The following is a 24,980-nucleotide window of genomic DNA, read 5'->3' on the forward strand; positions in this document are numbered from 1 at the left end:
GCACAACTGAATTAACATTTGCCACCCTACAGCAACAAGAAAGAATTAAAGCTATTATAATCTGGTTTTCATTCTTTTACTATAACCATCATGGATGAGCACTGAATACAACAATAAAGCTGCAGGAAAAGTAATTAGAACAATCTATGTATTATGTGTTTGACATTCACAGGTTTTAGGAACCTATTTGAGCTGAGCTCATTCAGGATCTCTTTGTGGGAAGCCTTCCAGTGATGATTGCTGTTCAAAGCAACTTATTCAAGCTTTATGATTAAGTTGTCTTACATCCATGACTGGTTGACTTCATCTCTAAAATAGGATCTCTCTGCACCCGGAGATAATGTTTTTGTGTTGGTGAATCGTATTTTATCTAAGACCCTTAGACATTTATGTTTCACAATTCCCAATCTTTCATATTAAACAGAAATTAGATTCTACCAATGTTGGCAAAAAGTAAGAAAAAAAAAGAAACCCAGAAAAATCAAGTTGAAATGTCGTTGCTAACACAACACAGTGATAAAACCCAGGTCTTCATTAACCTATATCCAGCCATGCCCACTACACTGACATCTCAGGAAAGAAGTCTACATTACTGTGGGGAAATCAATGAAGTTTACTGCTCAATACGCAGTATCTGTCAATAGTGTAAATAAAACGTGTCAGGCTGTGTTGGAAGAGTAGCAGAAGGAAAACAGTGGAGAAAAGTCAGCTGAGTGATGAAGACGTACACTGAGGTTTTGATTCAATTTCTACTTCAGCCACAAACTTCCTCTATGAACTTGTCCAAATCAAAAAAAGACTTATGAGTGTTAAGTGGGGCTTAGGTGGGGTTTTGTGTTGTGTAAATCCACAACTTTTACCCTTACAGCCGTTTCTCAGTCTTAGGGGTTTGTGGAATATATTGATATTTTTAGGAGGGGAGGTCCCTTGCTGCTTAGAGCTGTGGATGGCCTAATTCCCAGCATAGCACCACCTTATGCCTCAGCACCAGCAGGATGCCCAAGGTCTTAGCACTTTTTAGCATCTCATGAAATGAAAATAATTAAAAACCATACCAAAACAAAACAACAACAAAACAACACAAAACCCCAACAAAACAAGTAAAAACCCCAAACCAAAAAAATGCAGAAAAATGGATCATATCTTTCTGGGGAAAAAAAAGGTTTTGACACAGTTTTGCAAAAATGACAAAATGTTGTGGCAGTGCTAAAATCAGTATGATTTACTGAAAAAGATCAGCTTAAAATGGTGTTTACTGAATGACTCATGGCTGAAAGAAAATCTGACAAAATCTTTCAAACCAGCTAGTCTTCTATCTGGAGTACACAAATAACCATCCCTGCCATATGGACCTCATGTAACTTTTAGTTTATTAATCCCTCATTGCTCCTGTGAACTAAAGCAATGCGATTACTCCTTTTTTCAGAAAAGAAGCACTGAATTTTGTATTAAATTGTTTAGATGCCCATAGAGGTAGATTAGCATCAAGTTTTCCAAACACAGAGCTGTTAAGTACTGAGGCAGTATCTGTTTCCTTAGAGATATGAATACTTTTAAAGTTCTGGTTGTCATCATTTTGGAAAGAGGAAGGATTGTAGTTCCAGCCTCTTTACTTCCAATACCATTCACTCTTCCACCAGACCAGGCTTCCATAGTCCAACGTGAGCTGTTTACACCAGACCTTTAGTCACAATGGTTTATACAGCAGGAGTAATAAATTCACTTACTTGTGCAAGTCTTGTTGTATTTAGGGTTCTCTTGAGGAAACCCTTCCAAACGGCACTGGAACCTGTGCTGCCAAAATTCCTGAAACCATGGATTTCGGTGATTAGTTTCTGGCCGAAGCTGAAGGTAGTAATCATCAAACCATTTCACATCAGGAGACTGGAGCTTGATCGTTATTCCACCAACAGCTTCACGCTGGTACCCGTCTGTCACGTCGTACCTGTCCGCCCAGCCATCACTGCAGGGATAAATAGAAGAGGGACAACATTAATCATTCAGAGGAATAAGAAAAATACTTTCTTAAAAGCAAAGTTTGAAATTCAGTGTTTTCCTTATGTTTGCTTGTCATTGGTACCTTCTACTTAGATGATATATTCTTCATAGAATCATGGAATCAACAAGTTTGGAAAAACCCTTTAATATCATGAAGTCCAACCATTACCCCAGGACTACAAATTCCACAACCAAACCATTGAAACAAGATTAAAAATCACAGATCCTGAAAGCCACTGAGACACACCTATAAACAGATCTCTGCAACACACTAAGCCTCATTGAGCTCTGAGGAGAAAGTCTTAGATTCAGGTTTTTACATAAACTGGGCTGATTCTATTACCTGAAAGAAGGTGGCCTTGAGAACAAGAGCTTTTACAGTGTGATGGTCCTGACTGTGTTGCAGACCATGCCTATACTGCATGATCGAGCATGGGCCAAAGAGCCTTAAGGAAATTCTAAATGGACTGATGCTGATCAAGTAGAGATATCAGCTCAGAGCTCAGATGCTAGACAGTATGGCATTGCCTCTGAAGCAAGAAATCCTCTTTGCTGACATGACTAATGAAGCTGGGCAGAACATCATGAACATCCATGTCTTGGTTGTTCATAACTGGAGTATTACAGAGTTGTGTGACCCTGTACCACACAATAAATTCTAATCCCCTTCTGTCAACTTTTCTGCTTGCAGCACTCTGACCACAAGTAGCTACAAGAAAACCCAAATCAAACAGAATGACACAAATTTCTGAGGGTAATTCTCCTCTCTCCAGTTTCACAAAGGATTTTTTTGGAAGTACTGGCATTTACAAAGTTTCACTCAACTCCATTACAAATGTATATATCTCATTAGAGCAATGCAGGTTTCTGCTGTGCTATCATGGACTTGATAGTTTAGTTTTTCAAAAGTCCCAAGTCTTACACTGAGAGAATCAGAAGAATCTCAGATTGGGGTTTTGTCTCTCTAAAAAGGCACTGCTGTTAATGACTATAGAGATCACCTTTAAATCCTAAAAATCAAACAGCTGAAGGATAAAAAAGAAGCTTAATTTGTCTTATTTTAAAAGTTCATGAGTTGTTTAAAAGGTAGCCCTATTTTAACTTGTGTAACAGATGTAGGCGACCTTTATCTATACAGTTCTGTTGTTCTATTTTGGTCATTTGCTGTCTGGCTTAAACTTTGCTTCTGTACTGCAGAACATGGAGGAAACTTGCTGCAGTTATTTGGTTGCCTGCTCTCTGCACTCAGCTGTCCTCACACATTGCAGAAGTCAAGACCTCAGACAGTGACTCCTTCTGCACAAGACAGAGTTTATTGAAGCCTGGATTCGACTATATCTTATTAGCACAGCTGCAGTGTCAATAAATAATAACTTTACCAGAGGCAAAAATAATATCTAGTGTCTGAAATGGAAATGAAGGGGCTGTTGAACATGCTTCAGATTTCAAATACACTATTTACTCAGCACAAAAGAGTAATACACACATTCACAAAAGGAGAAAGATGAGCACTGATGTTAAATTTACCTTCTAGCTTAGATCCAGTTAGGGATGAACACAGATGTAATGTTCCCAACCACACTCAGGAGACTCCCCACTTTCTACCAGCACCATTTACTGGGCAAAGAGTTAGAACCATTTATGGGTTGTTTTGTGTTGAAAGCTGCAGAAGGTATTTTAAATTTATGAGCAATTTAACCTTTTCTTTGAAACATTCATCTAATCTTTGGCAAGTTTCTAAGCAGTTTTATCCATCCTCATAAAATCTGACAGGTTTTATGAATGCAGGAAGAGGTAGGTTGTCTGTGGTGTGTCTTATTTTTAAAACTGAACAGGATTTAAGACAATGAGAGCTGTGCCGTCAATATCCCAGCTTTACAAGTTGTTGCGTAAACAACTGAGGAAAAAAATGTTTTCTTATAATTAATTTCTTTATCATTTTTTCACAGGAACAGTTTTGTAGATCTAATCCAGCAGTGCTATAAAATTCATAGCAATACTTAATGAATAGTTATCCCCTCCAAGATAGGTTTGCAACAAAGATGCTGTTTTATAACTTTAAGTTGTTAAAAAAGACAGAAATAACAACTTCATGTTACATAACCCTTCTCAACTTTTCTTCAGAAGGACTTCTTAATTCAACAGAGCTGCTTTTCATTCAGACAAGCATTTCAGCTCAGCTTATTGGGCAAATAGCATTTGGGAGCTTTATATAAAAGATGCACTCAAAGTGTGTATTGCAGAGACAACATAGAGACAGCAAAGCTTCAGACAGACAAGGTGGCAAAGCAAATGCTAAACTAGTATCTAAATGCCAGTGAAAATGGAGTAGGAAAACCAGCTTGCATGAATATAAAAAAGCACTGGTAGTGTGTGGTACTTAAATTCTGCACCCACAGCAGAGTAACAACACTTATGGGATGCCAGTGGCAATATAATATAGATATATTTGGGGTATTAGACCTGGGACATCCTCTGAACTCAGTAAGGGGAGTGGAGATGAAAGAGAAGGGAACAGTGAGAGAAATACCTAGTTACTTTCCTAGTCCTGCCTGCCTCTCCTTAGTATGTATTTCTTCTCTTAATGGCTGGGGATATCATAGTACTCCATTGCTGGTTGCAATGAACCTTATGAAAGGTTCAAAATGGTATTATCCATTGTTAAATTCTACTGGTTCAACAGAAACTGGCTGTGACAAGGAGCTCCAAATGAAGTCCAGTATAATTCCCACCCTCACCAACAGAAGTGGCAAGGTGCACAGATTGCCACTAACACAGTGCAGGACTGTGTGCTGGTGAGACAAATGGTTCTTTAAGTTAACAATGGGGTATATATGATATTTAGGTGAACAAATGGTTAAGAACAACTTTCTCATAGGTAGTAAAATAAATCCAGGTGAACAGTATTCCAGTGATGATTACAAAAGATTCCTAACAGATTAAATGGGACAAGGATATTCTTACCAGATCACTACACAAGGTTTTTTTCCTCCCTTGCACAGACACTGTGCTTTCCAAGTTTATTCTGACTAGGTGAATGGGTGAGTCTATTATTAGAAATAAATGGTGTTGCTTTTTAACCACTGGGCAAATGTCCTTGAAATGAACCTGCCAAGACTTTGAGCTGCACATAAAGAAACCTTGTTGTGAAGGAAAGCACAGCTGCAGCACCAGCAGTAAAAGCCCCTTGCTGAGATATCTGTCAGGTGTACACAATAATTCACATAGCTCATTCATCAGCTTGCCAGGGTAGAAAGCTGTCAACAAGGTAAGAGGCCTATGACATGTACAGATCTGGCTGCCCCCAGTATTACCTTCACATTCAGCACAGTGGGGAATTGTCTTTCAGAATCATGACATGTTTTCCCTTCATCCAGTTCTTTTGTGTTTATATTCTTTGCCATCAGACTAATTCCTGGTTTCCTTACATTCTGGTGGTGTGATATAGGATAATATAGGATAACAAATATACTGTATATATATAAAAAAAAGGTAAAAAATATCATTTACAAAGATTCTTGTGCACCAAAGAAAATAAGGAGCCATGGAAAGAGGGAAAAAAGGAAAAATGACATTTGCTGTTGCAGTGCTAGCAAGAGATAAAATTGAAATAGGAGAGCTATTATCATAATGATCTTTATGTGTTATCACATCTTATTTGCATGTGTACATTACCCCAACTACCAATTTTTCAGAGTGATGGAGATTTTAGTAAAAAAAGTACCCTTCAGCAAACAGAAGGGAAGTGTTCTGCTCATTTGTTAAGGGTCTCTTTGGTTTACTCACAGTAAATCACAACATAGTTTTATATCACAGAAAGGCTCCAATAAATGCCATGGCAAAGCCAGCAGTATTTACAAAATTAATTAATGAATAAATAAAAGCTCAATAAAATAATTTGACGGTTTTGATCATTATTGTACATACAATTATTTTAAAATATCTGAACAGAAAAGTAGAGGTGGGTGAGGCAGACGAGATCCTATTTAAATGACTGGGTTGCACAACTGTGACCACCCTCATGAGCACCCTGTTCACTTCTTCCCCCACAACCCTGGATACTAATGGCAGTGAATATGTCTTCAAATTCCTCTAGCAGAGCATACCTGAACAAGTAGGGCTGTCATTGTAGGACCATATATATTGTTATACTGTATGCACATACAAGATAGAGATTCAGACTTTTTAGGATTATGTTTGCTATGGTAAAATGTGAGAAACTTGAATGTGTTTTCCTGGATTTTCTGTGTTTTGTCCTTTCCCATCTTCCATGTGAAATAGCCAGCACCAATAAGAGCCTTCCCAGATGTGTGGCACCGTTTTACTGAATTCAGTCCACTTTGTCTATAATATACAGGGGTTGTGGGAGAAAGGGAAAGCAATCTCTGACAACAGAGTGTTGCTACCCAAGAAAGATGAAATGCAGGACTTCATCTGTTATAAAGAAATTTCCACCTGCCTGAATGAGGTATTTTTGTTTCTTCTGGAAAGAATTTTCATGGAGGGAGGAGAGCATTCAGGTGAAGAACAGTACAGGAGCCAGCTCATGCTTGAATTATCATGAAGATGTCATTGGAAAGGCACTTAAGGACTATAAACATCAGTCAATATGCATGATGGTGATGGCTGCTTTGAGCTTATACAGTGTAGTCAAGAAATTGCTAGCCCTCCTGAAAAAACATTTACAAAATGGTGAAATTAGTCAGTCCCTGTCAGCAGTGACCTAAGCATTTAATCCCACAAAGTTCCTAAAAAAGACAAGATGGATTCTGATTCAAGAATGCTCCACATCTACTTAATAAGTAGCATGACAGTCAACCACATGGAGCGGGCTACTGATGTCAATCTGCTTATCAGGAATAACAGGCATATGCAGAGCTGACTGACACCTTCTACAAGAGCAGCAAATTACTAGAGTTGCACATCATTTTAAACAGGACAAAGGCAGAGAACTATTGCCAGCTTAAACTAGATAAGAGAATGTCAAAACCTTAATTTCATGGTCAGATTAGTATGAGAGAATAATTGCTCAGAAGAGATCATTAGGCACGCAAATAAATAGATAACATTAAAAAGATTTACTGGGTTAAGGAGAAGTAAGCAAATGGAGTAGGAAGGAGGTGTTGCCTCAGGCATCAAGGATTTTCATTCACATGTTCAGAGATGCAGAACACAGAAGGAATTAGGACTATTCATTACTGGTCATGCTTACAGGTGACAAGTGTATGGTCCATCCTGTGATATCGGATTAATGCCATCAAATGTGGAATGTGATATGGAGAAAGCTTTTTGTAAGCTGCTACAGAGCATTCTCCAAAGCACAGGGCTTTCTGATAATGATGGGTAGGAGAAGAATGCAGTAGCTTGTTTATCAAGTTCTCAGAAAGCCTAGGTGACACTACTTAGATACAGGCTGTACCCAGTGACAAGAGAGATGAGGCTCTTCTGTAGGTGTTTAATCAGTAGGTGAGGACTGCTTGAGAAGTTTAAGACAAAAAGCAATTTGGGTGAGAACAACCATGAAAAACAGCATTTATGACTTTTAAAAGAGCAAAAAGGAAAATCAGCAGACTTCACCAACCTTAGAAAACCTCAAGGTTAGATCTTTGTAAGGAATGGAAGAATTAAAAAGTACTTAATTCAAAAATGCCATGCAGACGAAGGATAGGAAATACAGTAGCACATTAGTGAGCCCCTCTCAAAGATGCAGATATATGAAAAGCAGAAGCAAGGTCAGATTTTCAAGGATCAGCATGAAAGAAAATCATTAGATAGTGATAAAATGAAAATGTTCAAAAAACAAAACAAGCTCCAACAAAAAAGTGATGTCAAAAGTAACAGAAAGCAATTCTCTAAGCACTTTATTCTGGGAGGAAGAGTAAAGAAAGTGTTGGCCTGCAGTTCACTACAGGGAGAAAGTTAAGGGAGACGAACCCAGGACAGCTTTTAGTATCAAACTTCACAACAGGAAAAACTAGTGTTTAGTGACAGAGATAAAGGGTCAACCTAAAAGTGGGAAGGTGATCTAGAAAACAGGCTTATTCAAATTAGCTGGAGATTTATAGCCTAAAGAACCAAACACAGTAGTAGGGGAGAGATGCTACAACTGTCTTCAGGTACCTAAAAAGCTGCAGCAAAACAATCATAGTTTGTTTATCATGTTGGTGTAAGCATTCATGAATTAAACTGCAGGGAGAAAGACTCATTTTAAACATCAAGAAGGTGCTCCTCGCAGTAGAGAATATGAGGAACTAGAATAGCTTGGAGTCTCCTGGGGCTGTCAGAAAATAGGATAAACATCCATCTGATCTAAATGGCCCTGCCTTGGTGAAGGGAGGACAGAAGGCCACTGACTTCCTGACATCCAATCTGCCCTGTGTTTGTGCTAGCTTATGTTGAGATTTGACATATGTCTGGAAATGATGTGTGTAAACCCCAGTGGGTTAGAGAAAGAAATGCAAAGAGAGTTAAAATAATGTCCCTCCCTCGCAGTTTCCCCAGCTTTTCGTGGTGTTTTACCTTACTTCTTGTTACTGTATTTTTCTTTTCCCTGCAGTTGCTGTGGGAAGCATCGACAAAGAACAGATACTGTAAGGGTGGTGAGGCACTGGAATGGGTTGCCCAAGGAAGTTGTGAATGCTCCATCCCTGGTGGTGTTCAAGGCAGGGCTGGACAGAGCCTTGGATGACATGGTTTAGTGTGAGGTGTCCCTGCCCATGGTAGGGGGGTTGGAACTGGATGATCTTAAGGTCCTTTCCAACCCTAACTATTCTATCTGTTCTATGTTTTAGGATTAATTGTGTATTTGTACACAGCTAATTCCAGTGCTGAAGTGAGAGTATGCAAGAGTGTGCAGTGGGTCACATACCTATGCCAAGCAGAATCAGGCCTGGAAACACTAAATGTAACTATGTGGAAAAACACTTCCCCATTGTCGTGGTTTAAACCCTAGCCAGACAGCTTGTTCACTCACTCCCAGTGAGTGCTGCCGGGCTGACAGCAATCGAGGCCCCCCCCCGGGGCTCTCCCGTTCCCAGCTCCCGGAGGAACGGGGAGGAGGATCAAAAGGGTGCAGCTCCCACGGGTTGAGACAAGAACAGTCCAGCAACCGATGTACAACACAAATCACCACCGCTACTATCGACTACAACAATGATAAGGGAAAATAACAAGGGAAGAGAATATGATACCACCGGCCAAGAAACGAGTTCCACCCAGAAGCCCCTGTCCTTCTGGGTAACTCCCAGTTACCCCCCCACCCCAGGCATGATGTGCTGTGGTATGGAATACCTCCCTGGCTAGCCTGGGTCAGGCGCCCCATCTCTGCTTCCTCATGGCTTCTCCTCCTCCCTGGCAGAGCATGAGCCTCACAGAGTCCTTGGTCAGGGTAAACATCACTTAGCAACAACCAAAAACATAGGTATTATCAGCACTGTTCCCAGGCTGGAAGTCAAAACACAGCACTGCACCAGCTACCACGAAGGAGAAACATGACTGCTACTGCTGAACCCACGACACATGCACAGGGTGAAAGAAATGGGGTAAAATTCTCCTAATCAGAGGTAGCTAACATGTTGCACAGTCAAGATATTTAAAATAAAAAGGCTTTTTTTTTCTCTGAACTGGAAAATCTTGGTTTTTATTGCTTTTGAAACAGTCTTCTTAAAATTGCTTTAAATGAAAATGATTCTGTTTTATTGCCTTTTTTTGGGGGTGAAAGAAAGGATTTAGATATATTCCCCAAATAACACCCTCAGTATAATTAAGATAATCCTTGGTATTTTCAAAGAGAAGACAAATTCTGTGTTCCCTAATTTGGCCAACAGTTTGCAATAGGAAGAGAGGTTCCTGAAAGAGCTCCTCACCATGTTACGTGTTGTCTCTACAGCTACCACGATGCTCTGTCTTTTTACACCAGCATGGGAAGCTACAGACATGTCAACTAGTTGGGTCCATTAAGTTACTCACTATATGAAAAGCAACTTTCTAGTTATTGGCTCTGGACAAACTGTGATCAGTGACAGCCAGTGACAGTGAGCTGGGGAATGAACCTTTAGATTACATGTGAACACTGCCGGGGATATTCAGCACACATTTCTAAACCACTGTTTCTAAGGTTAGACAAAACACTGAGATACATGTACACAACAGGAAAAGGTTCCTCACCCTCCCTTTTGTAAACACTTCCACTTATTTTCTAAATTGAAAATGCTGCAGTATCTTGGAATCAGTTGAGATGATTTCTTATTCTCTAAAGTCCCTCCCTCTTCAATCTATAGCTAAAGCTATTACAGTTAATGAGTGCACTCATTAGGCTGTAGGCTGGTCTTTTTTTGTTATGCAAAAAACTGTTTGCAGGCCACATAATGATGATGGAAACTGCTGTTCTGCCCACATGTAATCACTCTCCTGCCAAAAATCTGACCGATAGCATTTGAGAATATAGTTGAGATTTTTATTCTCCACCTGTGTAGGAGTTTGTTGACTGAGAGGCTGTTTTAATTTTCCTTTCATTTTATTTCTCTACTCTGTCAGGTTTTTTCTATATCTTAAAAGCTCTAAAAATATTAAAGACTCCTCATGCTCTTCTGCAAAGTGCTGCCAGTCTTGCAAAGGTAAATTTGCTTGGTTGATATTGGGGGGGGTGGAATTACTTTTGGTGAGCAGCTGTAAATTGCTGCATTTAGATGAGTTTATTTTATAACTGTGTACACAATGAATTCTTGTCTTGCTACTTGGCTTTTTTAGTTTGAAATTCCTCATCTTAGTCTCCCTTTTCATGCATATTATAAATGAATTAAAGGGTAATTCAAAAGAAAGAAATAAACTGATTATTTTTAGAAATAAGGCAAACTGATTTCCCCAAGGTGATATTGAGAAGTAGTTATGTGGTGAACTTGGTAGATACCTCGCACAGGGGGATTACTGGTAGATTTGCACAGGGGACTACTGGTACTAATTACTTGCAGACTATCCAGACTTCTACCAACTAAGAAAGGTGATGGCAATTTGAGAGATTGGCAGTCTATAGCAATGTATAATTTGCATGAAAACAGAGTTTTTCAGCTGTCTGCATCTGTAGGTCAGAGGTGCAAAGTAGTTCAACCTGGCTGTATTCAGGTCTACATCAAGACACAGTTTCAAACCTGTGCTGCCCCTTCTTCATGCTTGCAAGCTCTCATAGCTAATCAGTTTCACTGGAGGAATTTATCCATACATATAAATTGTATGGATTGTCCCCTAAACTGAAGAGAAATTCGACTGTAAATTGCCCCATAAAACACCAAGGATGCTCAGCTTGTGCAGTATGCTGTCTTGATTCGCATCCAATTCTTTAGTGAGGAAAAGGTAAAAAATTTGACGTATTACCAAGAAGAAAGGCATTTTTGGTTGTCTAGACAACTAAATAAGGTCTTAATGTTGTTTTTTCTAAGATATAATGTAAATGTGTGCTATGATTTCAGTCACTTACTTTTTTATTGCCTTCATTTTTGAATAATCATTTACATAGAATTTCAGGTTTGTCTAGACTAAATAAACACAGTTCTTTCCAACTTTCCTTTCAAGAGCTGCTTTCTATATTTGCTGTCATTCTTCCTGAAAATGTACAGCAGGTCCTTGTCTTTGCAGCCTCAGTGCTACCTTGGGATGCTCTGAAAGCATGGGCAAATGGCGTCAAGGATGTGACTTGGGTATGGATGGCAGTGAGTAACCGAACTGAGAACTCTGTGAACTGGAGACAAGAGAGCAGTGATCGACTGTTGTGATCTATATAGACATAGGAACGTTCTATCCTGTGCTAAGGACCATCTCAAGCTGGTCCACATTCCCACACCGAAGTAAGCAGGCAGCTCCCACACTGTCCCCAGTCTTCTCCCTGTATCTATCAGGAGGAACTACTGAGCCTTTAATAATGGGGTGGGAAGAAAAAAAAAGTTTGATGAGCAGCACCCTTTCATGACAGTGTATTAATAAAAGAGGAGCAGGAACCATTATTTTCTTCAGGTTTCATATTAGATAAGGACTGCTGAAAGAGAGAGTAAAACCAAACAGAGGGATGTGTGCTGCTGGAAAACTTAAAAGTTGTTTGGGCTTTGGCCACCAGCCATTAGAAGTGCTTTCATCACTGCTTTGTTATAGGGTATAAAGATTGCTTCACATCCTTAAAGTATATTTTCCAAATATGGCAGCAGTTTTTCTTTTCAACAATATTAATGCTGTTGACTCATAATTCTCTCTAAGCTCCTCAAATGGCAAACTTCTCATAATGACAGCCTAAAAACCAGCAGTTACATAATGTCAGCAACAGCAGAAAAACAGGAAAGAAAATATGGTTCATCTCTAAAACATTTCAATCAAGTACTCATTTTTTTCTGTAAAAATACTGATTTTTATCTTCCCTGGAATACCTGACTTCAGTATAACTTCTCAGATACTCAAACGTAATGCATAATGCAATGCAGTGGTATGTTATCTACTAAGGCAATTTAAGAAAACACAAAAAAAAAGATCATGTACAGAAATCAGGTCTTGGCAGAAATTATAAACAAACCCTACTGTTTTGAAACACTTTCACAAGGTATTTCCTGTGCTTCCCATGTACCTGAAATTGAAATATCTCCGGGATAACCATAACGCAGGAATATCCTCAGTTTATTTTAAAGCAGTGCAATATGACTATAAATACAAGCCAATGCTATTTTTCTACTCTGAATTGACTTTGCTTGCATTGATTGAGGGTATTTTTCGTTACATTAAGTCCACCAGGAGAAAAATAGCTTATTGTGAATCACAATTATCTTGTGTCGATGATTTACTAGGGCTGCCAAGAGTGGAATGATTCTCTACTAGACATCCATGCACTGATTTAACGGATATGCAACAACAATCTTTATGATAAATTCAAAATAGACACATGAATGAGCAGATAGCAGGTAGCTTTGCTACTTTAAAAATATTTTAGAAATGGGCAAAAAATTGGTTTAAGTAAAAATATTCAGTTACATGTAAGAAAATGCAGTACACATAAGCATACGTATACACGTAGCTGTATCTATATATGTATACATATATATATTTCCTATATTTTTAAATCATTTATAGCCTGAAAAAGTAGCATGCAATAGAAAATATCAAGTCAACATAGCATCTGTTATATTCTTTTTGTATATGTTTGTGAAATTGTTAAACCTATTAAATGTAATTCAAAAGAACACTTGAGATGCTGCATCTGCTTCTATAGAAGATGACAATTATAAATAATATACTTAATCTTTGAATGTATGAAAAGCAAACTATGAGTGAATCAGCATACAGACATATCTAGGACATATGTGGACACATCTAGGTATTCTAAGGAGGTGCAGACACAATACAGAGTTAAAATGTCAGGCAAGACAACAGTAAATTTAAAGAAACAGAAATACATGCCATTTCAGGAGTTACCTTTAACAACAATGCATATCTTAATATTAAATGTTATTACTTTGGAGACAATTTGTCTGTTTATGACTAATCAGAAACTTTGGGTTGAATCTTAAAGTTGTGCTCACACACAAACAATTTGAATGGGGATCAAAAAAGTAAGGATGACATGTTAACAATATTGTTTGTATTTTTAGCCCCTATTTTAAAACCATCCGTGCCTAGAAAACTTCCATTTGGCAAATAGCAAAGAGTTAAGCAGATTCTGCCTTTTCCTACAAATCTTAAATCTCCAGACTTCAGTGTGTGCGCTACTGCAATTCTAGAAAGACTAATATGAAATTTGTAGTTGAACAATGGATAGCAAATTGTGTGTCTGTGTAAAGGTCTCAAACTGACACGTTGTGTAGGGCTTTTTCCAGAGAAAGAATAAGTCATTTCAAGCTGGTAATTGCAATAATTAGCACACATTAATTAATAAAAAAATACAAAGAAACTGATATTCAAAGTCCCCCAGGAAATCACTAGTTTCAGTATTTTTTTAAACATCCTGTTCAGCAAACCCAGCCAAATATGGAAAATAAAACCAAGGTAGATCAAGAATAATGACCCAAGCAGGGCAAATATGCTGAATTCCTCCTCCTGATGAAATTAGCTGAAGTTTTGCCACTGACATCACTTAGGACTGCATTCCTAGCTCTGTGCTCAGATCAAGACATATCCCTCTAATTAATTCAGTGCCTGCCTTCAGACAATGTAACGTGTAATGTCTAGCTTATCCCTTGCACTCACATAGATATTACCTGTAGACATCCATGGAACTGAATTATGAAACAGCTTTATAAGCCCTTCATCTTCTAAAACTCAGTTCAGAATAACTCAGGTGTCATGGGCTATAAACACAAGTTATTTCAGTCAGTCATTTGAGGACCTAGACATACACTTTAATGATTACCAGAGAAGGAATGTCATTATAAAAGCTCATTGTCATCAGAAGGAAGAAATCGTGTCAAAGACTTTGCAACCTGACAATTTCATCGCTTGCTCTACAGCATTCAGAGTTAGCATCTTGAAAACAGTGTGCCATGATAAATGTGCTCTCAATTTGATTTGATAAGTCTGGACAAAAGGATTCTTCACTGAAGAAAATCATGAATCTCTTACAAAACCCAAAGCAGGTATACGTAGGAATATATTCACATATTGCTGGCACAAACTAATGTGGAAACAGAGTGATGTATTTCTTATGCTGAAGCAGCTTGCATTTCTTGTTTCCACAGATTTAGAAGCATCATTATCAAAACAGTATGTATGTCTATACACTCAACTAATTTTAAATCAACTACTTGAGTTATCCAGTGCTTGGAGTCAGACATTTAAGGGACTATATTTCCCACACTGAGGCACTGCCTTGATTTCTATATGTTGACATCCACACAAAGATGGCAGATTTAGTATCATAAATAGAGACAGTACCCAAACCAAAGCTCACCAAACCCAGCATTCTCTCCCTGATGGTGTTCAGTAAAAAATTCTTGTATTCCTTGAAAAGCCAAAGCAGAATTTAAATGGGTCTAGCAGACACCAGCTCAGAAGTTCTACCATTTTAATGGCTGAGGGGTTATATCAGTAACATTCAGCAATAGAACTCTGATCTTAAGTGATCTTTAGGCGTAAGGGACCATTCCTATTTGGGTGAAGTTACTACTGCAAATTGTAACAACTTTTTCCTATCTCCCTTTCAAAACAAGGAAGTACAGGAAGTCTTAAAAAAATATGCAGCCAGTGGTTCTTTGCCATTCTTTGGTGTTCTGGTATGTCACAAAACCCCCTTAACTTCTCTCAGTGTAAATACTGCTGAGATTTCTTTAAATGGCAATGACCCATATGGAGGAAGAACTTTCAAATAATGCGAGAGAACTCACAAAGACCAGAAGATGTCATTAGATCAGGACCATTGCATTTTGCTTAGTTTCTCTGCACAAGTGGGCCTGATGCTCCTTGCACAGCACTTTTATGGCTCCTTGATTGTACTGATTTTGCAGACGCTGACTTAACAAAAATAAGAATGAAGCCCAGGGGTCATCTGCACCCTAGGTTCGTAATTGCCTTCTGCATAAGAAGTCTGCCTAAATATACAAGTAGCCAATGCACAAAGTTGAAAACAACAGCAATCCAGAATATACTTGAGAGAAAAAGCATAAAAATGTAATGAGATGGTCACACTTTAAGTAAAAATGTATCATTTAACACAGTATCTGTATCTAACTATAAGTCTGTGAAGAAGAAAACATTAACATAGGACTCAACCTATTCTGCTTGGTACTGCTGAAAACAATGATTGTATTCATGCAAAGCTCTTGCAACATCATAATCAGGCTTTAGATTTCAGAACTGTGGCTATGGTTACCATCAATAAATACCGCATGTGAAATTTATCACCACCTCTATGTCTGTCTCTGCAAACACAGGTCTGTCACTAAAATTACACATTCATCTGCAAATATTGAGATGCTTTTCACGTTTCTTTTGGTTATAAATCTGGTAGAAAAGACTTTGAAAAGAAATGAATGTTAAAAACCTACAGAAAAAATAAAAACACGTAGAGATTATCTAGAAAACTTAAAATCTGTTCTATAGTATGATAACACAATAGGCTATTTGGCAAGATCTTTCAAAAATGATATTGCAAAATACAGTCCAGAATTAAATTATGCACAGATACACATAGATGGCATAAATTTTAGGACATAGCAATGCAAAACCAATATCTGATTCTCTTTTGTGAAATAAATTAGAACTTCATGGAGTACCTGTTCTTCTGTCTTGCAATCATATTTCACAGAAGTTGTTTGATAACTGACATTGGAGAAGTACCTTCTTAACACTTCAAAGTTATAAGCAAGACACAGGGCAAGGCAGTTTGATTCCATCTAGAATTTTTTATTGCTTTCTTTGAGGTATCCAAGCCTTTGATGTCCTAACCCAGTGATAACTTATGATAATAAAGCATAACCTATCATGGTTTATTATTTAATACACAGCAAGTTCCTTCTCTGTGACAACTGGGTAATTGAAATGTCTCCAACTAAAACTGTAAATTATGTGGCTCACATATGCTAATATATTTTCTAACTATTTCTCTGTAAATGGCACAATAATTGTAGTGATAGATCCCTTGTTTAAAATGTTTTATATATGCACATTTCCACTCACCTTTTCATCAGGATTCATGCTAAAATAAAGGGCAAGAATCTTAATGACCTCAACTATTTATCACTAGCACTGTGGGCAACAAAACTACTGCTATTGCTGGGAGTAGTTTAATGAATTTATTTGTTAGAGTGTATTTGAACTAAACCCTAATCTGAATATTCCAGGTACTGGAAAATTACTTCCACATTTTATGGATTGAGAGTACATGTTTGAACAATTTGATTGACACTGGTCAGCATGAGCTAAGAGCAACCCAGGCTGTACATATATGCTTTGATTTTCTGTATCTTATTTTTAAAATTTAAGTCCATAATTTAGTTCAATAATTTAGTTCCCTAATTTGGTTCTGTGCCTACGCTATTTTAGATATTTCATAAAAGTTTATGATAACATTTCTGTAACATTACAAAGACTGAGGAAATCAAATCTGTTTGTCAAATGATAAAAATGTAAACTTTCTTTCAAAGCTAAACACATATAATGTGTGGAATCCATATTTATGTTGCCAAGGAGCAGTTTACAAGTAAGAAAATGTAAATATAAAGTAAATATCAGAGCCAAGATGAGATCTATGCCATAGCAGACCTCTAAGCCATGTTGAACAATGAATGTATTTTCTTGAATGAGAGCATTGAGAGATATTCTCTGTTCCACTGGCATAAAAGATATTTATTAAGGTCACACACTTGCTTTCCTAACTACAACAAGGGTGAGTAAAGGTAAAATAAGAAATGAGTATGAAAAGGAGTAAAATTAGTGTGGCTATGGTGCCTGAGTGACTTTGGAGGACAAAACCAAGCAGGAACCACTTGGCAACTTTTGGTCATGATGACGTGTCTCAATAGCAGCTTTTACAAGTAGAGTTATGTCATTTAAAAATTGTGATAATAAGCTGGCAGAAGCCCTGCTTTAAATAGAATAAGGATAAAAAAGAAAAGAACTTTTCTAAAGGGTTTATTTTGCTTATACATATTTTTTGCCATGAACTTACACTAAATTTCTTGCAGTATGCAGAAGTACCTAACAATAGTAAACCAATGGACTTTCTTGACCTTCTCAAAGAAAGCACACAAGAAAAATGGTCCATGTAGTCAAAGTCTGCTATCACAGAAATCAACACTAACTTTTTCAGTGGCTTCAAAAAAGCAGAGGAAATGAAACAATGAGAAGAAAAAAGAAGAAACATAATCCCCAGTTGTCCACCTTGAGGGACATTTTAAAGTTTAGTAGAAATAACCTGCATGACAATTTTGATTCATTTCCATTTCAAAATCCATTTGAGTACATTTTCCAGGCCATTTAATCCCAATCAATTTGCAAAAAAGCTGTTGTGGCTTTTCTTACCAGCTAACCCTTTCAGCAAAATTCTGGCTTATAATAAAAAACCTGTTTGTTTAGATATTTAAAAAGGTTTTATTGATCTTTTGAATGCAACTCTGTGATAATTAAATAAAAATTGATTATTTCAGCTATTTCTTTTGACAATTTTTAAATGCATCTTGTTTAAAGTAGAATAAAATTTACCATAAGGTCACTGTTCTTTTATTTACCTCTTTTTTTACTCCATGTTTTAAACTGTTCTGCTTGTTCTTAATAAAACAGAATAAGTTCACTTATTTCCCTTTGTCAATCTCAGACAGAAGTATGAGAACATCAGCAAAGGATGCCAAATTTTCATTGGATGATGTTTCTTAATCCTGTTGTAGTCATCTTCCTGGCATGAATGTATGTTTTTACAACTTAAAAGGAAACAAATATTTATCATCAGATCTTTCTTGGCTTTACCCTTTCCTATAAAGTAACATTTTGATATTGTTTTTAATAAAAACGTGCCTGAAGCTGTTTATTAATTGGGTTAGAAAGTGTGAATGGACATGACTAAACAATTTGCTGGTTAGACCATTAAGCTGGGAGAAAAGGGACTTTAAGAACAGTTTGTTAATTTATATATAGGAGAACAGAAGCAGTGAGTAGACTGAGAGATAAACAGCTCAGAATAATTGCTGAGGACCTTACTGTCAGCTCAGTTCAATTTCTATGCTGACTGGGAAGAGGGAGGAGCCAAATATGCTTTCCAGGTTGGAAAGCAAAATGGAGGGTTGCGAAGCCACAGCCTCACGGTTTCTGATTTGTTGCATGTGAAATGACGGAGGTATTCTACTACAAATGATTGCTTAGCATACTTCTCCAGAGACATGTCTCTTGCTGTTAAGCTATTAGTCCATGTATCCCTTCCGCTTCAGTAGTATTTTGTGAATCTCTTGGCCTATATCAAGCAAATACAATAAACCCATGCTGGTCTCAAAGATATGAAGTTTGAACAAACACTCTGAAAGCCAACTGCTGGAGAGAGGAAAGCAGGCATTTGCTCTGAATATACTATTCAAAGAAACACCGCTGCCACTGAAGCTGCTTATGCAGTCTGTGAGCTTACCCAGTAAGACATTTAGATGATTCATAGGAAAACCAGCTTCTCCAGTACAGTGGGACAGAAATTTAGCAATGTATTGTTGCGGTTGCGTTAGGGTGGTTTTGGTTTTCTTGAGTCTATGGTAGGGATAGGAAAGACAGTAGGGAAATACTGTTGGGTAAATAAGGAAAAATAAAGCTCAGCTTGAAAAAGTACTGTTTGAAAAGATAGAGGTACATAGTAGGGGCAGAACAACAGTCCACATGTTATAGATGGGTAAGTAGGGACCATGGTATGTGGACTGCATGGTACCCAGCCATGAAGGGAGACTGTTAAAAACACAGCTACATCATCTTCTGAGACAGAAATATCAGAATTGGGCAGAAATCAACTATACTTTTGTCAAGCTAGTTGTGTCATGGGAAGTAAAATTAGGTCTAAGTGGCAAATGTGGCCAGGAAAGCCAGAATATTGGTGTAGGCAAGCCGCAATAACTTTGGGCCTGAATAAGCGGAACAAAATTTTCCTTAAATGAGTACATCGTATAATGAATTATGTCTTTTTTCCTTTTCTTTTTTTGACCTCGCCCCAAAAGTTGAACTGTAGTAAGTAATATAACATGAGAGAATGTAAAATGAAGACCATAACATGAGAGAATGTAAAATGAATTAATACTGTGACAAAGAAATGTCAAGTCATTGCAGAAGTAGAATTTTTCAGGAAAGAATCTAGTGATATACAGAAACCAATTTTACTTTGATTCCTTTCCAGCTTTTATGCAGTTTAAACCGAGTGGGAAAGGTTTTATAATTTGGGAGGAAATACCCTACTACAAAACGCTATCAGATTACAAAGTATGATTTTAACTGAGGTTTCATGCAGGTGGCTCCCCCTAATGTTCAGGCCAAAGATGTCATGAACAAGAAACTTCATCCTCCAGATTACACAAATATTTGTCTGGGATTTTTTTTTCTCTTTTTCTGACAGTAAATCCGAGTATCCATAAGGCTGGAATAGTCTAGGGTGTTACAACTGTCTTTCAACCCACACGGCATTAGTGTTAAAAGGGGTGTGAAGTATAAATCCAACGAAGAAAAAACCTCAACACCTAGCAGTTTATGAAGATAACTTCACAGCTCTCAAAAGTTTTGAAATTTGTCAATATTCCTGTGCTTGATGCTAAAATAGGATTAACCTACACTCTGTTTTGTGACATTTGAGGTTTTTATTTTGAGCTCGTACACTTAAAATCTCTGGTATGCTGCAGACCATCCACCCTTTAATATAGATATGGAAGAATGAGAGTCTAATCAGTTTTAGTGGGGTAATACATTTAACATGTTTAATGAGAAAGGTAATTAGTGGCAGTGATGATGAGAGTGTACTAAGGATTTGGGACCTTACGCTTGAAGTCTCTGTAGGTTAAGAACCCAAGACTCATGCTTGTCTGTATTTGTCACACAACTATATTTATATCCATCTATATTTTTATAAGTCTTTTAACCAATGGAATAGCTCATAAGAAAGAAAGGTGAGGAAGAGGTGTGGGGAAGTGAAGAGACAAAACTGCTTTAACCATCACCTTCAGGAAAAAAAAGAAATCAGAGAAGTTCTTTTCCAGTAGGAACTTGTTTCAAAATAGCCTCAGCAGCTGGGGTCTGACACAGCTGAAGATATGTTACATATCTTGACAAAAGCTTTGTACAGAAAATTTAAGCACTTGGTTTAAGTGAGGATTGTCCAACTCAAAAGGACTGCTAAAATGTAAACACTGCCTTACCTAAGGTGCTTATGTTAGTCACAGAAAGTTTAGTCTGATAAAACAGTTTTTGAGAGAGTTTAGTGTTATTCCAAAATTGCCTTACCTGTGTAAGGGGGAAGAATTGTGAAATAAGAATTAAAAAACCCTTAAACATTTTTCCTCCAAATAAAAATATATAAGTCATAGAAAAAAAAAACTGACAGCTTGATCCTCTGAAATTCAAATTTCCATGCTCTGTGCAGTGAAAAGTGCTAAAGGTTTTATTGCTTTTAAATTGCAGAAATGAAGAGAATGTTAGTATGAAGAACTGTTAAAAATGGGAACTGGGGAAAGGAGAGGGGAATCATGAGAATACACAAATAAATGTTATTTTCCTAAGCTAGGCCGATGGTTCCAAGACCATGAGATATGAGCCCAACAACCCAAACAAATAAATTCTCCTGATGTACACTCTCAGTGGGATCTCTTCTGACTTTATTAAATTTGGATTATAAAATTGGGAATTATTGATCCAGAACATTGCATGTACAACATCCCCATGTTACTCAGAAAACTGCCCTTAGTTTTGCTATAGCATCAATATTCTGTGTCAAGAACAACAGAAAAAAGAAAGATAAAATCAGAAGTTAAGCTGCTACGAAACTTCTGACAGCAAAATAAAACGTGAGGCTTTGATCACAGCTAATGTGATAGCGAAAAGACAGAGAGCATCTGGAATGTAGGGGAGGTTTTAATTTGATTCTCTTCTGTTCATGGATTTCTTGGTGTTTTCCAGCAGATTGCTGTCAGCTGTCTTGGGACACTTTCATGGGATTGTGTTTGGCAGCAAAGACTTGGATCATTCCCTGAACAAAATTAACGTTACAAGGTATAGTTTTTACTCAGCCAACCAAACTAATACAACCAACAATATTTAATGCTCCTAGGTCTCTGCTTTGACTCAAAGCATAACACTGCCAGTGGCTCATAGAATAGACAGCAGAGAATTCCTTTTTCATTTTAATTTAGGGTTTGCTGATCTTCAAAGTATTCCTGCAGGGAAGGAGGTCTTGGCTGTAAAAACACACACAAAAAAGTGAATTTAATAATAGCGCAAGACTGCATCCACAGTGCCAAACTGAAAAAAAACATAATTCAGGAATGATCCAACCTGGAACTTGACGGCATATGTGAATGAAAATAGGAAGGAAGCAATAACTGAAGGCTTCAACTACAGAAAACAATAAAAAAAAAAAAAAGAAAGAAGAAAATGAAGAATATTTACAGTTAAAAATATAAGAAAACTACTGCAGTTAGTTCTATGAGAGAGGGACAATTTTTCTTTTGCTTTATTCTCTAGGATGCTTGTAAACACCAAGTGACAACAGTAAAACATTCTGCAAAGAAGCAGCAGTAGTGCCAAATCCAAATTTGAAAAGCAATATTACAGAAGTACTATTTATATTAGCAAATACATGGGAGGGGTGGTGTTGAAGAAATAGAAGGTTTGGTCATTGAGCATCCTTCAAATGACTTGTTTGTGTTTTGCCTTCCTTTACCATCACATGTTTTACCAACATCTATTGCTTTTGCAATAGCCATGAAGCCTGCCATGGAATGGCATGATGACATCATGCCATCTCTGATTTGGTGCCATCTCTTTGATCCAGTGCCCTTTTCTAAGCATGTCAGGTTTTGCATGATGATAATTGCTTTCACCATTCCTTGATGTTTTGTTGATCTAGTAACACATTAGAATCATAGATTAGGGTTGGAAAGGACCATAAGATCATCTAGTTCCCCCAGCCCCCCGCCATGGGCAGGGACACCTCACACTAAACCATCTCACCCAAGGCTCTGTCCAATCTGGTCTTGAACACCGCCAGGGATGGAGCATTCACAGCTTCCCTGGGCAACCCATTCCAGTGCCTCACCATTCTCACAGTAAAGAACTTCAGAAGAATTTAAGAAGCTCAGCCTATTAAAATCAAGCTCTCAGTAGGGCTGGACATTCATTAGATTTGAGGACTCCTTGGACTGGAGAATTTGTAAACAAGAAGCTGTCCTTTTGGGGCTTTTTTGTTTTTTTTTCAAAGGCTCTTTCTTGACAAAGATTTCTACTGACATATAGGTGTGCTATGCAAGATGCTGATTCATTAGAACCATCTGCAAAAGTACTGTAGATTTGATTTAGATGTCTTTTAGAAACCAGTTGTAATTCCATTCATTAAAATTGCCTACTTTATTATAACTTAATTCAGAGCATGAGAACTAAACTTCTTGTCCTAGTATTTTATTCTATCCTCTGAAATATCTGCTATAACTGACTAGAGTGACGGACAGTGCAAACCCTTAGGTGAACCTGAATAATATATAATAATATATCTTCTTTATGCAGCAATGTGTTTTGAGAAGTTAAATAAAATTTAGCAGATGTACATTTGCTTTCTCTTTTTAATAAAAAAGATGAAAAGGATCTAGTCTCAGGTCTCTAGGCTTAACTTCCAGTGAAATAAATGTAAGGCACTGTCCTGGGTTCAGCAGTAGCAGTCATTTTTCTCCTTCTTGGTAGCTGTTGCAGTGCAGTGTTTTGACTTTTGGCCTGGGAACAGAGCTGATAACACCGATGTTTTGGTTTGGCCAAGGACTTTGTGAGCCTCATGCTCTGCCAGGGAGGAGGGGAAGCCGGGAGGAAGCAGAGACAGGACACCTGACCCAAACTGACCAAAGAGGTATTCCATACCACAGCATGTCGTGGCCAGGAGGTAACTGGGAGTGAGCTGGAAGGGCTGGGAGACTGCAGGGTTGGAGGAGGTATCGGTCAGAGCTTGGTCAGGCTGGGGGGCCGAGTTATCGGTCGGCTGGTGATGAGGTGTTTTATTCTCTTCCCTTATTATTTCCTTTATCATTATTGTTATTGGTGGTAGCAGCAGTGATTTGTGTTATACCTTAGTTACTAAACTGTTCTTATCTCAGCCCATGGGAGTTGCATTCTTTTCGATTCTCCTCTCCATCCCTCCGGGAGTAGGGGGAGGGAAAGAAGGGGGGGGGGTGAGTGAAAGAGCTGTCTGACTGGGTTTAAACTACGACAGGCAGCAAAATTCTGTCTCATTTCATAAAAAGGTTTGAGTTTCTGTGAACCTTCTAACTGACATAGTTTTCTCTCCTGTCTCTTAAAAGGCACACGGTCCTATTGGTCTGTTTTTTGTTGCAGGGTACAGTGAAGCAGCAGTTCATGACTGTGGCCTCTAAGGCATGAAATAATTAATGGCTGCCTAAGGTATCGAACAGTGGGACTCCAGCTTTCTATGAGATAAAATCAGAAATATATTTAATTTCTGAGTTTATGCCTAAGTTAGTTTTCTTCGTCTGATTTTATATGACTAGATGTAGATCCAGAAAGGAACTTTATAAAGAATCACTCACTGTAAAGAAATAAGACTGCTGGTCCCTATTTTCACTTTTTGTATAATGACTATTTCACACAAACTACAACTCCGGTCCTGCCAGCAGAGCCAAATATCCAGCCAACATCCCTTTGTATGCCATTCGGGCATCCTTTTCACTGAGGATTTAGTGTTCTATCCCCATCGCATAGTCTGCTTCTGAGGATGTACACCAGACTGGATAATGGAAGTGTGATGAAATCCTCTTAATTTTTCTTTCAAATCTAGCTTGGGTTGAGGGTGTTTTCTTGAGGAGCTTAAGACCACTCTTCCTCAGACTGTGCTTTCTCTCTCCTGGTCAAGTGCTATAAACATTAAGCTATTGCATGCAAGGCAAGCGTTGTCTCTAACTACCTGCCTTAGCAAAAGTGGTAATGGTAACTTTTTTCTTGGGAGATCAGTCCTGAAACTTAGGTTTTCTATGGCATATTCCCTAATTAAACCTGTGAGAGACCTGAGACACATGAATGTCTATTTGCAAGTCTCCATGTGGGCATGGGGTATTAGGACTGTATATGGAAGTGTATTGATATGCACTGGAGAAGCCTAATAGCACAGACATGGGCTTCTCCTACGCCTCAGGTCAGTGGTCAGGCAGAACATGGAGGCTAGCAAGGTAAGCAGCAAGGGTCTAATCCTGCTTGTAATCCCTGAAGCCCAAAGGACTTCGTTCAGTTTGAAGCCACAGGAAGCATTGTGCAATTATACAAGACCAGAATTAAGGTAATGAAGAGAATATTACTCC

General features: G+C 37.9%; 1 protein-coding gene across 4 annotated transcripts in view; it reads right to left on the minus strand.

The window, feature by feature from the left end:
• Positions 1-24,980, minus strand: part of GRM5 (glutamate metabotropic receptor 5) — a 256,806-nt gene that overhangs the window by 56,821 nt on the left and 175,005 nt on the right. For all 4 annotated transcript variants that reach the window (XM_062639091.1, XM_062639093.1, XM_062639090.1 and 1 more), the window contains one exon: positions 1,728-1,963. In XM_062639091.1, coding sequence (XP_062495075.1) covers positions 1,728-1,963 — 236 coding nt within the window. The remainder of the gene's footprint in view (positions 1-1,727; positions 1,964-24,980) is intronic.

Source organism: Pezoporus occidentalis, unplaced genomic scaffold (assembly GCF_034315485.1).
Source record: "Pezoporus occidentalis ecotype Australia unplaced genomic scaffold, CSIRO_AGI_Poc_V1 ctg6, whole genome shotgun sequence".
Lineage (NCBI taxonomy): Eukaryota > Metazoa > Chordata > Aves > Psittaciformes > Psittacidae > Pezoporus > Pezoporus occidentalis.